Below are 15,848 nucleotides of genomic sequence, written 5' to 3'. Positions count from 1 at the left end.
AAGAAAAAAAACCACAACTTGTGCTTTTTATTTTGTCTTTTTCTCTTTTCTTCACCTCAGTGGCACGCGTTATCCAGAGAAGAACAAGCGAAATACTATGAACTAGCAAGAAAGGAGCGACAGCTTCATATGCAGCTGTACCCGGGCTGGTCCGCACGGGATAACTATGTAGGTTCCTATGTAGGTGGAAATTTTTTTAGTAGTAGAGCTTGTAGAAATGTGTATATGACCTGCTGAACTACGACCACACATTGCACACAAGCACTACTTGGAAAGCGTGCCTCAGGATCCCAATCTGGTAACAACGGACGCTTCCCTCCGCGATACTAAATCTATTGGGGATAATTCCCAGCCCTCCACTTGGAAGGGGCTTCCTGGCCGGGACTAACAAAAGGGTAGAATTGGGGCATGACAGTAGAGCTCTGTGAAGAACCTCTTGCCTTCACTTTTACCAGCATCTGGAAATGCTGTTTGGCTTGCTGGTTATCTGAAATTTCATTTTTTTAAAACAACATTAAAAATTCCCCTAGTATGGCTCCTCTCCTTTCCACCAAAAAGATTAATAATCAGTGTCTTGTGCTTATCTGTGTGAGAGTATAGTGGAAAGTGGAAGAATGACTTATCCTAGCTTCAGAGAAGGACTGGCAAAACCAAAAGTGTGACTTGTTTGAAAGTCTTACTCTCAAGTGGGGTTAAATTAATTATTCCACGCTCTACTTTTGTATATTTTGATTATGTTTTGCTTTTTCATGGCCATGTTATCTTCTCCCCTTCCCCTCATTTTTTAAGAAGTGTTTTGGAGTTTGTGATCAATTCACGGAGTGTTTTTAGGATTGATTCCCTCTCTGACTTTCAGAAAGCCTGTTTTGTAGCTAAAAGTGGTAGAATTTTCTGTCTGTTAAAAACATGAGGCCAGCATTGTAACCACTTACTAGTAGTATGTAACTCCTTCTTCTCTGAAGGGTAAGTGGTGCAGCTGGGTAGTAAGTGTTGGCAACCCTAAACCCATAATATCTTGACAGTTTTGTGGATTGGTGGGAGCTCTAAACCCTCTTTAACAGGATTATCACAGCATCTCAATTATTGTTTCCAAAATGTAAATAAAAATCACCTAAAGCTTTCAAGGTCCCTAACTCTGCAATAAACCCTGCTCCCTGCCTTCCAGGCACATTCCCCTGCAGTTTGGGGACCAGCAGCTGTAAGATTGATGTCAGTTACGTATAGTGTTACACATTTTGTTTTTGTTGAAGTCTGTCTCTTCCATAATCATCATCATCACTGCCTACTCTACCATAAATATCCTATTTTGCCGTAAATCACGTAAATGGTGTCTTTAGTATATGGCAACATTTACCTCTATGAGAATCTGCACTTTTACGTGTATGGGTGGGAAGAAGCCAGTTAGGAGTCTGCAGCAAAGCCTGGGGCAGCAGCAGCTCTCTCTACACCCTTCCATCCTTCTGGTGCTGGAGAATATACATACTCACTTACTTAGCAATGTGTACTTAAGGACATTTTTTTCAAATCTTTCTGTTTTTTCTTGATCATTTTGTCTTTCGATTGGCCTCTGCCTCGCTCCCCCCTTTGTTCGCTGTTGCAGGTGTAGCTGTGTGTGCTCCTCAGAGGAGACCTCGTTAAGCCTGATGAGGCACTGCTCCGGCTTAATCACATTTTCCTTTCCTTTTCAGCAGAGTCTGGCCTGAGGCTGTCAGACCATAGGCTTGAGGTAGTTCCTCAGCACTGTGCAGTATTTTCGTCTTGGGTGTTCAAAAGGGAGTACAGGCTCGACTGAGGTTTCAGGAATGCTCTTTCTGCACAGTGACTGTGCCACCGACAGATGGGCATGTACAAAGCCGTCAGTGTTTAGGACCTTTTACTTTTGTCCTCACCATGTGAGCACTGAGAAACCCTTTCTTCTCAAGCTAAAAAGGACAGGATGAGAAAGCCAGCGCTTTCCCAGCGGCTTGATGCTGTACCCCCAAGTGACCTTCAGGGGGAACCTTCCTGCCTGAGGAGAGTGCGGTACCTTTGCATCACACGATTGCATCATCCACAGATTTTATTTATTTCTCTTCTCCTGGTCCATTCAAAGTGCTCTGAGTTCGCCTCCTCCCTGCGTGTTTTGTAGGGTCTTGAGCCCTTCATGCATCTCGCAGGGGAGCACCTTCGGGCTGCTTTCAGCCTGCTCTTATTTAAGAGAAGAGGATTCAGGGAATCCCATGTGGAGTGGTTGGTGTCACAAGGCATGTTTGCGTTTTCTGAGATGTAATAGAAGATGTTAAGCAGCACTGAGTGCTGGATTCATAAGTGTGTAAGGGTCTAGTCACCTTGCCTGCCACTTGCCTAGAAAATTAGCACCAAAGAACTCTGCAGTCCTGTCAAAACCCATGTTGGTTTGGCTTTATAGGGGGAGCTGCCAAAATGGTTAACAAGTATTTACATCCACTTTTTCTTGCACCTTAAGGATTTGTATAGTACAATGCTAGAAAAGGTTACAGACCATCTGCTCAAGTCTTGGGAGAACAATCTGAGGCAATGGCGAAATGGTGTCTTCTGCAGAACGCTTGAAAAACTTCTGCCATAATTCTTTACTTAAGTCCATGTATTAATTTAGCTATGTAATCATATATCTTCTTATAGCACAGAAACTGAGCAAGCAAGACGTGTGATTCTCCTCCCTGTTTCCTTTGAAAAGAGTGTAGAAGTTAGTGGGACATCTGTCAGGTCTTAGTTAGAAACAGTTTTCAAAGCTTGTGTTGGAAAGCGACTAGAAATTCCAGGTCCCTGGCTGATGGTCCTGTATATCGGCCATTTTTAACAGATTGCTCCCTAAAGAGGTTGTACTTTAATACCTGGCTTGAAGAGTTTGTAAAGGACAGGCGACTCCTGATCTCTGTTCTGGCTGGCCCTTGTGTGAAGAAGTTATGAGGTCTCAAACTGAAATAGCCCTCAAATTCCCAAATGTACTGCAAAAATTAAGCAAATGTGCCGCAGATGCAGTCTATTAATTATGCAAGTGGCTTCCTTGAGATTAAATAAGTAACAGGCTTATGGTCTGGAGGCAACTGTCTGGTTTTGGTTATGTTGTTGTAAAGTGAAAAAAAATTGTTGTCAGTGAAAAAAAAAATCACTGACTTTTACAGAATTACTGTCAATGTAGATCAATATAGATGGGGCAGTCTGAGCATCTTGTGTCTATGTGATATGATACATGGACTTGAAGATACCATGCTTTTCCGTATTTTATTCTCATGGAGCTTTAGGAGCAATACTTGTCTATCTTGTCTGCCTGTCATGTTAGACTGATGGCTGCTGTAGCAATTGACTCAGAGTGACAACTTTCAATATCCCCAAAAATTACCTCAGAGGTGTCAGAGATCATTTCTCAGCAGCATCCAGGCTACAGGATTACATGCATGTTGTTTAAAAATCCTTTCAAATGGACAGTCCATCACCAGAAGGCTCTCGTGAACAAGACTGCTTGTTGCAGCCTGGACAGCAGGGTGGCAGTTTACAACCCTGAGCAAGCCAGGGGGAACGAGTGCAGAAGCTCCGTGCCAGAAAGCCAGCTTTTGGGGAGGAAGAGTGTGACAACAACAAATCAAAATCCAGCATTCACATTGGGGGAATTTCTTACTGGTACGTTCCCTGGAATGTATATACTGAGCATCCCAGATGTTACAGTGGATGTGCCAAGCTGAAGCCCATCTTAACCATTTAGCTGGGAGCCAGACCAACCTGCTGAGAAAGATGTCTAACCCTGTGGGAGAACCTCTTGGCTTCCCCACAGATATGTCCAACCCTTCAAAAGTGCTGTGAGATTCCTTTTCCAAAACATGTTTGTTCCCTCCTGACCACAAGGGACTGCTGGTCTGGTGTCTTTTCACCGACTTCTCATACCACCGCATCTTCAAAAGCCGGGATCTCACTGGCCTTTTTGTCCTGCTCTGCAAACCCTGTAGCTCAGTGCTAGAAGAGTTTTCTTAGGAAATAGCTTTTCTCTTTTGAGCTATGTTTGTTACTTTATAACTCTTCTCTTGGAAAAGGATGGTTGGGTGTCCGCAGAAGTCAGGCTCCCGGGTGTCCTCTCCCCCACTGCTGGAGGGAGGCGGAGGAAAGGCCTTTCTCCCTCCAGTCAGAAACCGTAACAAACTCTGTCACCTTGTGGGACAGTATTTGGGAAAAGGATGCGGTTTAGCAGAATGTAACTGTTCATTTTCCTTGTGATGGAGCAAAATGTGGGAAGGGTCTTAGTTCTACGTGGGTTTTTTTCCTTGTCCTGGCTTTGCTTCCTAGGTTGTCAGTGCACTTGCAAACCGGTAGGTTAGGATTTACTCATTACTACGGCTTCCTTGTCTGCTTCAACAGTTGGGTTTGGGTGCTGAGGAACTCCAGGGGCTTGATCTGACCTCACTCACGCACTCTTTCCCCTTCAGTCTCCCTCTTCTTCCCCTCCCTGCCCTGCCACATGACCACAAATGGTTTATGAAACTTCCAGGTGCTGAAGCGTACAGGTGTCAAATGTTGTTGTCTTCATGATGATCTTATCTCAAAAGAAACATCTTGCAAGTTGTTCTGCCCCCTCCTCCCCAGCTGCTTAAGGCTTTGGTGGGTGTTAGTTTTGGGGGGGGTGCAGCGAGGCTGTTTGAGAAGTCACAGAGCAGGCAGGCAGAGCCATCCCCACAGTGCAGCATCCCCTCGGGGTCCCCCAAACCTCCCTGCACTGAGGGTGAGCCGGCGCCACGCTTCGGTGTCCTCCCCAGGGAGCTTCCCACCCTGTCCACAACCCCATCGCTTGGTGCCATCTTGCAAGGACACATGTTTGGGGTTTTTTTATCCTTCTCATTTGTGTATGTTTCCTGCAGGGAAAGAAGAAGAAGAGGAAAAGGGATAAGCAGCCAGGAGAGACCAATGGTAAGTAAAAATAAATCTAAATCTCTTGCTTAGTGGAAGTGTGGCAATCCTGGTGTGACACTCCTAGGTACGGGGGAGGTGGGTATGAGTCTCCTGGCCTCATGGGGAGCCGGTCCCTATACTAGACAGCCTTTTTTTTTTAATGCACTCTAATTATGCGTTACTGCCCTTCTAAAACTAGTAACTAAGCCATTGCATGTAAGAGCCTCTTGTGACGTTAGCTGAATTTGCACATAGTGATTGCAAAGCCTTTAACTGCAGAGCCATAGTTATAATGCCTATGCCATCGTTCATAAAGTTGTCCGCTTATTTTGCGCATATGTGTGTGCGTGTATGTATGTATGTGTTTGGTATTAATTTGGGCTGTACCTGTATGTTCTGATGCATGCCTTACAGTGGTAAATCGCACCCATTTTAAATTAAGGAGGTTTGCCATTCTATATAGGAAATTAGAAATACTGCATAGGCAATCTCATAGTCAATTTTGAAGAAGCCCTGACTTAGTCTTTTTGAAGCCTTTGTATAATTTGTTCTTTTTTTTCAGAACACAGCGAATGTTTCCTAAATCCTTGCCTTTCACTTCCTCCGATTACAGGTGCTAACGTCATTTTGAGTCATTTAAAATAGTTTATAAACTGCTTTTTAATTTTTTTTCCTGCCATTATAGATTTTAACATTAAACACTTATGACATTAAGAAAAAAATACCATCCACACGTTTTGATACTATTGATTATCTATATATCTTTATATCTATTATATGTTTGATAGTATTTTTTAATTTTGTTTTTTGGTTTGTAACAATTGCTATTAAAACAGTAATACAGTAAAAATAACGCAAGAGTTGTACTAACTGTGCAAATTGAATATGCAGTATTTCTTTAAAGAGACTGATAAAGAATGGAAGCAAGTCAGTAATGAACCTCCTTAATCTAATGGCATTTTTCATGGCTCCCACTAAGTCTTCTCACATTAGCATGCATATGCATTTTTTTATTATTATTTTAGTTTTGATTTTTTTTTTAATTTTTTTTATTTTTCCTTTCTGCTCAAGCCTATTCATTGCAATTCACTAGCTGTACTAACTCAGCACCTTGCCATGCTTTACGTTTTATTTTCTGGCTGATACTAACATACTCATTCTGCAATCTGCTTATTCTTATCCATTCTTTTAAATACAAATTAATAAAAACAAATAAATTGAATGTTATTCCAAAAGCTGCATTATCCCAGGAGATATAATTTCCTTTTTTTTTTTTTTTCTTTTTTTTCCTCTTATTTTATATCTGAGTTGAAGAAAAAAGCATGTTCAGGATCTAACTTCCATACTCAGCTTCTTTTCTTCCTTTCCCCCACCCCCCTTCAAAAAAAGAGAATAAAAAAACCCAGCCCAACCCAAATAAATCTTGCCTGAAACATCCTGCTAGACCAGTCACAATGACTTTCCTCTACCTGCTCTTTTAAAAGGGAAAGAAACAGTCCTTTATAAAGGGATACTGCAGCTTTAATTGCAACAGCTAATCTCAAGAGTTGAATAAAAATGTGATTATCACTTTTTTTAACTTTTAAATCAAAAGTCAATATTTTGCAATTAATAACGAGGACATTGATTTTTATTCCCTTTTTTATTTTTATTTTTTTCCTTATTTTTATCTTTCTCTTTTTTCTCCCCTTTTCTCTCTTCCTCTCTCTCTCTCCCCCCCTCTCCCCTTTTCTTTTTTTTTCCTCTCTCCCTTTTCTGCTCGCTTTTCTTGAACTCATTCAGACCTGAGCGCTCCTAAGAAATGCCGAGCGCGCTTTGGCCTTGATCAACAGAATAACTGGTGCGGCCCCTGCAGGTGTGTATAGTTTTCCCAGACTCGCTATGGCTGATTTGCAGCTGGTTTATTTGGTACTTTCCCCTTTTTTTTCCTGCCTTGTTGCTTTGTAGCTCTGTGTTGTGATCTAGAAGACACAAGGGAGTGGGACACTGCCATGAGTTATCGTCTCTCTGAAAGGGTTTTGCTTTTTTTGTTGTTGTTGTTGGTTGTTTTTTTGCCTTCCTCTTTGCTGCTGCTAGCCAAAAACCCACTGTAAAACAGCATCAGCCTTAAGCCCATCTGATCTGTGGCTCAGCCTGCCCTCAAAGCCTCCACCCAAGGAAATTCACTCCCAAAGCCCTTCATAACACGGCACGGAGTGCGGTACCGACACCGGACAGATGCATGGCCGTGTCAGAGATTTTTTTTGGTTTTCTTTTGGCTCATTCTGAAAGTCCTGTTTTCCTGCCCTTCGTGTGAGGGGAGATTACCAAATAAAACTGAGGTGATTGAAAGTTAAACGTAGCTGTAGCTAAGATGACACAGACCAAATGAGCTCTATCCACCATTGTGTTGTATTTTTTGTGTTTACCTTATGCTAACAGATGCAAATACTCCAAAGAAGTGTCGGGCATTGTTCGGGCTTGACCGACAGAGTTTATGGTGCAAACCATGCAGGTATAATACTACCCATTAGGCCTTCGGGGAAATAAAAGCAATCTGTCCTCTTAGTGCATTTGTGTGATTTTATTTTTTTAATCTTTTTTCCCCACTCCCCACCTTTCTCTCTCCCACAGCATCAATTGCTAATAATCTTTAATCTTTGGAATTTCTTGCTAATTTAATGCCATTTTCTCTCTTTCTTTACCAATAACCTCTCCCTGGTGGTAGAACTGGGAACAAGAAAAACTTGAAGTCCTTAAAGCTGGCAGTTTTTTGGCTTTTTTTATTATTATTTTTTCCAGATTGTCAGCAAAATAAATGTTTAGCAGGACATCTATATTTTGTCTTTCATTTGGGTCTATGTCCGCTGCCTCCAAAGACTTTGTAAAAAGGTTCTGGGATCTGTAGCACTACTGTTTTTTCTCATGATCAGAGATGTAAAAGCCAGTGTTTACAGCTTATATGGTACTCATATTTTTTGGTGTTATCTGCAAAATTAAATAGCTACCTGTAGGCGTCTACGCCGCCCTAAGGTTTATGTAAGATACCAGGTTTTTAAATTATCTGATGTCTTTTTTTTTTTCTAATTCTGCAAATAAGTTTTTTCCTAAATTTTATCCCAACAAATGAGCTGTAAACGCCTGAGCTCTAGGCAAAACTAACTGCAACGTTAGTAGGACAGTTTCCAGCATTAAGAGGAGATGAAAGACATCAGAGAGCCCAAATTTCGACAGCCCATGTTCTACTGGAGTTTTAATTCCATGTATAACTCAGTACATACTTCTTTCTTGGTGGAGGGATACCGAGTAGTTCTTTTCTCATTCCTTTTTCCTTATATGATCGCATTTCGTTAAATTTGTTGTTTCTTTGTTCTGATACAAGCAGTCTTTGAATTTGGAATATTATGATGGTAGGTATTTCAACCCAAACCACACTCTGTGTGTAGTGATTCCTCTCCCACATTTTCCCTTCTTACTCATGCCAGTCCCATGTGCTCCATCTCATTTAGAATGTAGATCAGATGTCCATCGTATTTTGTGTATGCACGCAGTCTTGTTTGTGCTTAGTGTCGAGGAAAACGTGGATCGAAGGTGGTGGTGTATGTCAAAATACCAGATAAGGCACCAGAAATGTCTTCAACAGATTGCACATCATTCCACGCGAGGCATGCTAGTGCTGGGTGTTGGGGTCTTAAGATGTCAGTACCAGTGCGTATGTTAAACAAGCTCTGATAAAGGCAGTTTCTTAAAGCTTAAAGGAAGAAGGGTTCAGTCCAGAAGAACTGGATAGCCACTTCACTGTGTCAGGAGGCTTGAGTCTCGTGGTAGCCAAAGACTTGAATGCTGTGTTTAGTTGGGTTGTGGTTAGTTCGCTATACACTATCAGCAGATATTTGTGTAGTCTAGAAAGAGAGCGTTGGAAGCACATCAGGCTCTGTCCGCCAAGTACCAGAACGAGGGGCACATCATATTTGCGTTGCTTTATGTTTCCCTAGCTGCCTACATAAAACAGCATACTTCTAAAACTACATTTTAGCAGCAAGGTCATTTCTTTCGGTCTATACAGCGCTTAGGTTACGTGTGAAGCACAAACCCTCTCTTACACCAAATTTTGGTCAGAAATCTTTGCAGCCCATCAGAGACTACTTCAGTGGTGTAGCTGATAGCTTTAGACTTACTGATACAGTCTGCTGCTTTTTTGTTGTTGTCGTTTTGTTTTTCTAAATGCATGGAGGCATTTTATCACTAGGTATTAGAGCATTTCTCTCCTGGTTCTGGTCCTAACCGTTATAACATTGCATTTGCTAGAATGGTAGCATTCAGTAGCACATCTTACATAGGTGCTAAAGATGTGCACTTTGCTGCTACAATAGAAACTGAGACATCTTTGCTCACAGCAACTGAATAAACCCTTGTCATCCTCTGTGGCTTTCATTCATGGCAATTGCAGCATTGGTTTCCCGATGCTGTCCTGGGGCTAGTTTCAAGGGCAGCACAAGCAGGGTCAGTTCTGTTGGTGTTTACTGGACTGATGTATTAATTGACACTTCCAGAGCAATGCACAAGTGAACAATTCTCACTAAAGCTTCCAGGCAGAGGGATATGTAGTATTTTTATTCCCTCTTTTAGGAGAGCAAAACTGGGACACAAGTAGTTCCTTGGATGTTTACTTAACTTCCCTTCACCAGTTGCCTGGTGTCGTTCACATCTCGTGAAATGTGGCTGGCAGGGTTTGGGGTTTTACCATGCCTTCTGTCCCACCTAACCCCGACACATACGTGACCACGGATAACACGTGGTGGGAATGGCACAGGCTGGAAAAATGTCCCCGCCCTGAGTCGCCACAACTGAAGTAAATGGCTTTTTAGACTAGAAGTGGCCACACTGTTAAAGAGCTTAGTACACAACAGAAGCAGAGGAAGCAATCTGCTCCCTTAATCCCAATCAAAGGGAAATTATTACTCCAGGTAGCAGACCAATGGGTTAGCTTTAAAAAGGTTGTTAACTCTGTGGAGCCAGAAAGTCAGGTAGACCTGGTTTAAGTCTGCTTTGCCATGGAAACTTTCTTTCAGACCACAGAACTTAAATAGTATTAAAAAAAAAAATAATTTTGAATTTTTGGCATATGTCATGGTTTAACCCCAGCCGGCAACTAAGCACTGCACAGCCGCTCACTCATTCCCCTGAGCCCCAGTGGGATGGGGGAGAAAACTGGAAGCCTAAAACTGAGAAAACTAGTGAGCTGAGATAAAGATGGTTTAGTGGGACAGAAAAAGAAGGAAATAACGATGACAATAATAATGATAAAAGAATTAGAATATACAAAACAAGTGATGCATGATGCAGTTGCTCACCAGTCACCGACTGATGCCCAGTCAGTTCCTCAGCAGCATTTCCTGGCCAGCTTTCCCCCCATTTTATATACTGAGCATGACGTTCTATGGTACGGAAGATCCCTTTGGCTAGCTCTGGTCAGCTGTCCTGGCTGTGTCCCCTCCCAACCCCCTGTGCCCCTCCACCCCTCCCACTGGCAGGGCCTGGGAAACTGAAAAGTCCTTGACTTAGCATAAACATTATTTAGCAACAACTGAAACCATCAATGTGTTATCAACGTTATTTGTATACTAATTCCAAAATACATCACTCTACCAGCTACTAGGAAGAAAATTAGCTCTATCCCAGCCAAGACCAGGACTCAAATATTCTAGATTCAAACTGCCTCCAGTGAAATAATTAACTGCCTTGTAGGTTCAGAGCAATCCAGTTGAATGGCTTCTGGACTCCCGTCAATAAGGCAGGCAGATCTTGGGTCTCTGCTTGCAAATAATTTTAATTTGGGGATGGCCGGGGGTGGGGGGAGCCCTGCAGTTTCCAGATTGTGAGGACCCACCTTTCCACACAGCTATTATCGGTGAGCTTTGTGAAGGATCACTGTTCTGCTTTGCCACTGAAGCTGTACAGAAGGTCCAAACATGAACTGTGGCCCTGGTAGCGTTGCACAGCTGAAGCTAGGAAGTGGTGAGACAGAGGCGAGGGGAAAGAGAGCAGAACTGTCCTTAGCCAGGAGCCAGAGCTTCCCGCATTGTTTGTTGATGGTAGAAGACTTAACAGCTTCTGTTTTGAGCCCACCAAATTAATTTTTTTTCTGTCTTTTAACGTTGCTCTAATAAAGCATGGTTTACAGCCTTCACTTGCTGTCTTCTATCTTTCTTTCTTTCTTTCTTTCTTTCTTTTTAACATTTAAGTTGCATGGTTGTCTTTAGTTTTTAGCATGTGTTGATCTGCAGGCTAACGTGGTTAAAACTCTTAATAGCCCTAACCCCTTACTTTGCCATGTGGAATGTGGAGCAGAACCTGAGAGCAGAGCCTGAGTCTTTGGAGGAAGGGATGTCACAGCACTGGTCCCTCACTGAAGCTGGTGGAAGGATGAGGTCCGGGCTTGGTGGTCCCTTTCTGGCTATGGGAGATGATATCTTTTAACTCCAGGATCAAGCTGGTTAGATATCCCTGGCAGCTGAGAAACATCTAGCCCCGTTGCCTAGAGAGCAGACCTTGGTTTAACCCAAGTCAAATGCAGTTGCCATACATAGGGGAGAACATTGATGACCAGCAGTGGAGCCGGGGCAACTACGTGAGTGGGGAGTGTCACCCAGCGACATTCAGCTGCTGTGCCACACTTGGGTCCTTCCTCTGGTGAAGTTGCCGAGCTAGGGCAAGGTATCCACTGGAGGGGGAGAGCAAGCTACTCCTTCACGTTGGTGGCTTTGTGCAGCTTAGCTGAGTGTCCAAAGTTATTGTGACAGAGCTGCTCTAGACAGGCTTTGTCATACACCTTGGGCTGTGCAACAGCAGTTCAGCACTTCCCATGGAAAGTGTGCTTGCGGATAGAGAGGCTGGAGACACATCGTTCTTAGGGTCAAGGTGGCCACTGAACGTCATCCTGCCAGATGCTGTGGTTGGTTGCCTCATTATTTCTGTCCTTCTGCTAGAATTGTCTTGCATATACTTGGCAGGAGAGATGGTGTGAAACTGTCATCTGTTTTCATTGCTCCTTTGCATTACTAAGTGGACAGAGGGAGGAGAAAAGATCTCTTGTCGGGTCACTTACTCATTTGAAGATGAGCGGCTCTTGCGAGACTCTCCTATTCCCTGGTGTGAAATAAGCTCCATGTTGCTCCTCACCTTTGTACCTGTCGTCGTGCTCTTCACCTACTGAAATTGGATCCCACTCTGGAGTTACATGGATGGCCTCTCAGAGGAAAATTCCCCAAAACGCAGACGAGCAGCTTCCCAAATCTACCACTCTCCCTTAAAACAAAAAGTAAAATTGAGTCGATCTAAAGCCACAACCTGCAGGCCATACAACCAGTTATTCTTGTTATTTTGGATCATACTCTGTTCTTTTCCTGTTTTTTCTTCTGTTTGCTTTGTTTGTTCGTTTTGTTTTTATTTCCCCTCTCTCTTGTTCTCTCTATTATATATCCCTCCTGTTTGACTGACATTTCTGGATTTGGTGTGGTTCTTAACAGAGGAGAAAGCAATGAACAGTAGTTTGCAGCCATCCTTGCCTCCCAAGGGCAGTGCACCGTAGGAGACGACAGGTGATGCAGGTGTAGAGATAGCCCCACTGAGCTGGACAGCGTTATGGGACATCTTGAGATACCATCAACTATCCAGAGCTTTTATTTTATAAGGATTAAATTTCCCTCGCCCCACCCGCACCCCCCGGAGGAAAGTTGAGATTGTAGATTAGCACAGTGGGCTCCAAAGATGCCTTATGTGATTTTCTGATGATTAAAGTCACTTAAGGAAAGGAGGCGGCCCTAAGAGGAGGGGGTCAAAGAGACAATTGGTGAATCCTTTCCAAATCTGTTAGCCGAGGGGAGGCTTCTGAGTGGGCTCAGGGCCAAGGACACCCCGCCAAACCCCCAGGACAGTGCGTGGGGCTGGGGTCCCGCCTGTGCAGAGCCCAGAGTAGTGAACCGATAGCTCTTTGCTTTAGATAACTGTCTCCGTCAGCGTCTCTGCCCTTTATTCACGGATAACTCTCTCCCTGTTTCTAGGAGAAAAAAAAAGTGCGTTCGCTACATACAAGGTGAAGGCAGCTGCGTCAGCCCACCCTCTTCAGATGGAAGCTTACTAGACTCTCCTCCGTCCTCCCCCGCCATGCTCGCCTCCCCCTCCAGAGACTCGAAACCACAGACTGAACAAACGCAACCCCTCTCGCTCTCATTGAAGCCCGACCCGCTGGCGCACCTGGTCATGATGCCGCCGCCATCCTCGCTCGTCCTCGCTGAGAGCGCTGCGAGCAAGCCCGGCGCCCTGCCTGCAGCCAGCTGCCCCAACGGGGCCCTGGACCACCCGCCGGCCGCCCTCCCGCCGGCCGCTGCCGCCGCATCCCTAGCACAGCCCTCGACGTCCTCCTTGCATTCCCACAGCTCGCTGGCAGGGACACAGCCCCAGCCGCTCTCCCTCGTAACCAAGTCCTTAGAATAGCTTTAGCCTCGTTAGCCCTTTCGGTTTCCTTTCGGGGGGATTGAATTCTGTTGGGATTTGGGGTTTTGGTTTTTTCCTTTCCTTTTTTTTGTTTGGTTTTGTTTGGTTTTGTTGTGTTTTGTTTTATTCTCCTCCTCGTCGTCGTCCACTGTTTGTCGTCGTTTCTCAGTTTCGTTTTTAATTTGTGCCATGTGGCTACATTAGTTGATGTTTTATCGAGTTCATTGGTCAATATTTGACCCATTCTTATTTCAATTTCTCCTTTTTAAATATGTAGATGAGAAAAGCCTCATGATTCTGCCAAAATTTTTATCAACAGCTGTTTAAAGTCTTTGTAGCGTTTAAAAAATATATATATATACATAATTGTTATGTAGTTCCAATAGCTTAGTTTTAAAGACTGATTTTAAAAATTTAAAAAAAAAAAAAAAAAGAAGCAATTTTGAAGCAGCCCTTGCCGGAGGCATTGGTTCTTTATTATTTGTATTAAATACGAGCTTGCGAACCAATCATTTTACATCTGGTTTTTAAACCTTTAAGGGCACAATGAATGCGGTGCCGCTACTACTTCTTTTTTTTTCTTCCTTGTGTGAAACAACCTTTATTGTGATGTTACTTGTTATTGTTTAAATGTACAGAAACAAAGGGTTAAAAAAATGTGTTAATATACCTTGTTCCATGGTGTTGTTCTTTTTGGGGGAGGGAACGCTACTCAACAATTAAAAGTATCACAACGCTATTGGACCAGTAGTATTTATTGCTTTAGAAATTGCTTGTTGTATCTGTATGTTGTCCCTTTTAAAATGTTTTTTTCTTCTTTTTTCTTGAAACATTGTATAAAGTGTTTTTTTTTCCCTTAGTGTAAGCATCTTATATATAACAACTCATTTGTACAAGGTTTTTAAGTTTATATATAAATGTGTATATATATATTTTTTCCGGGATTTTTGGTTTTGATTTCTTTTCATGATTTTTTTTTTTTTTTTTTGCTATATGAAACACAGTTGCCACCAAATGGACATTCGTTCGCAGATGCATTTTTTCAAGGATCAATAGAGTAAAAAAAAAAAATTTGCTTTAAAAGCCATTACACACAAAAAGACTTGAAAATTTAGCAAGGGAATTTTTAGCAACGCTGTTTGAAAAATAGCAAGGTCCAAGTGTCTCCTGTTCAGAACTGCAGCTGAATCCCCTGCGACATTAGGACTGTAGGCTGTGTGCAAAATTTTTATGTGCCAAAATTCTCAGTGACTTTTAACTTTCTCCCGACAACTTTTTTTTTTTTAATGCTGTAATTTTTTTGTTCATCATGTTTTGCTGTGATGTTACATAGGTAGATATGTATGTAGTTTTAATGTCACCTATAACAGACGTGTTTGGTAGCAGATTGTCCGGAAAGCATTTAAAATGAAGAGGTATAAACCCTTAAGGGCCAAATTCTGTATATTAGATTATTCATAAAAGGAAAATCAGACTGCCACTTTTATGTACACTTACTACATACAGGTAGGTAGCAAACTTAAAACAAAAAAAAAAAAACCTAGGCATGTTGATGTTGCAAAAAACGCTGTATAAAGCTGAAAAATTGTTCATCTGTTCATTCAGTGCCATTGTAGTTGACATGAAGCGATTGTAAAACTGTCTCAGATTTTTCTCTGGTTTATTAAGATGCTAACTATAACATTTTTTGTGAATACTTTGAATGTTTCCTAACAGTTGTGATGTTACTGTTCCGTTTTATGCTCTTATTCCGATTTTCATTTTTAATGGTTTGGAAGCCATTTTTTGTAATGAATAAATGTTCATGCTGTACAGTATCTGTAGCATGCAGTTCTGGATTAATAAAAGCAACTTAGTATGTGCAGAGAATGACTTGTCAACTCATTTATGCGTTGACTGCATTTTACTATGGCCAAAAAGATTTACAGCCCGAGTGGAAAACTTCTTCCAAAAAAATTTGTGCAAATCGTGGCAAATTGCAGCCAGCTCTATCTAGTTGCAAGAAATCCTGTGTTTCCTTTGGGTTCCCATGCTACCGCCTGCTAGTTTTGATTTGCACTAGCCCTCTCCCCGCTCAGCCAGTTTTTGCATGAGTAGGAATGGTTGAAAATCCTTTTAATTTAAAGGAAGTGGCACGTGATTTGGCAAAAGACAAATGGCACGTGAGCTAAAGCAATGCCATCCCTCTGTGTGAAGTCATCCTGACTGGGCGACACGAGACCAGGGCTGATGATACCTTTAATTTTAAAACATTTTTGTTCAACTTGGTGATCCCACAGCACAGGGCTGATGCACTATAAAGGTCACACAGGAGGGCTTAGGGACGGACCCCTCATTAGTCAGAGTCCTTGTGCTGGCCTTAGGGTTTATCTCCTGGATAGCTTTGAGTCTGGTTTTGCATATATATATTTATATATATATATGTGTATTATTTATTTTACATGCAATGAGCCCTTACAGCACAGCCTGCTCGCAGC

At 42.5% G+C, this 15,848-nt stretch overlaps 1 protein-coding gene across 17 annotated transcripts in view; it reads left to right on the top strand.

The window, feature by feature from the left end:
• The window catches only part of TCF7L2 (transcription factor 7 like 2), a 181,671-nt gene extending 166,431 nt beyond the window's left edge, over nt 1–15,240 (top strand). For 4 of the 17 annotated variants that reach the window (XM_056350686.1, XM_056350684.1, XM_056350685.1 and 1 more), the window contains exons 10-14: nt 61–168; nt 4,866–4,914; nt 5,459–5,509; nt 6,679–6,751; nt 12,939–15,240. In XM_056350686.1, the coding sequence (XP_056206661.1) occupies nt 61–168; nt 4,866–4,914; nt 5,459–5,509; nt 6,679–6,751; nt 12,939–13,371 (714 nt within the window). In that variant the 3' untranslated portion in view covers nt 13,372–15,240. Of the gene's footprint in view, nt 1–60; nt 169–4,865; nt 4,919–5,458; nt 5,510–6,678; nt 6,752–7,317; nt 7,392–12,938 lie in introns of those variants that run through there. The other 13 variants (XM_056350696.1, XM_056350695.1, XM_056350694.1 and 10 more) reach the window with 7 other exon arrangements.
• Nucleotides 15,241–15,848: the final 608 nt, after the last annotated feature.

This window comes from Falco biarmicus, chromosome 9 (genome assembly GCF_023638135.1).
Source record: "Falco biarmicus isolate bFalBia1 chromosome 9, bFalBia1.pri, whole genome shotgun sequence".
In the NCBI taxonomy this organism is placed as follows: Eukaryota; Metazoa; Chordata; class Aves; order Falconiformes; family Falconidae; genus Falco; species Falco biarmicus.
This window is presented reverse-complemented; position numbering and strand designations above follow the sequence as displayed.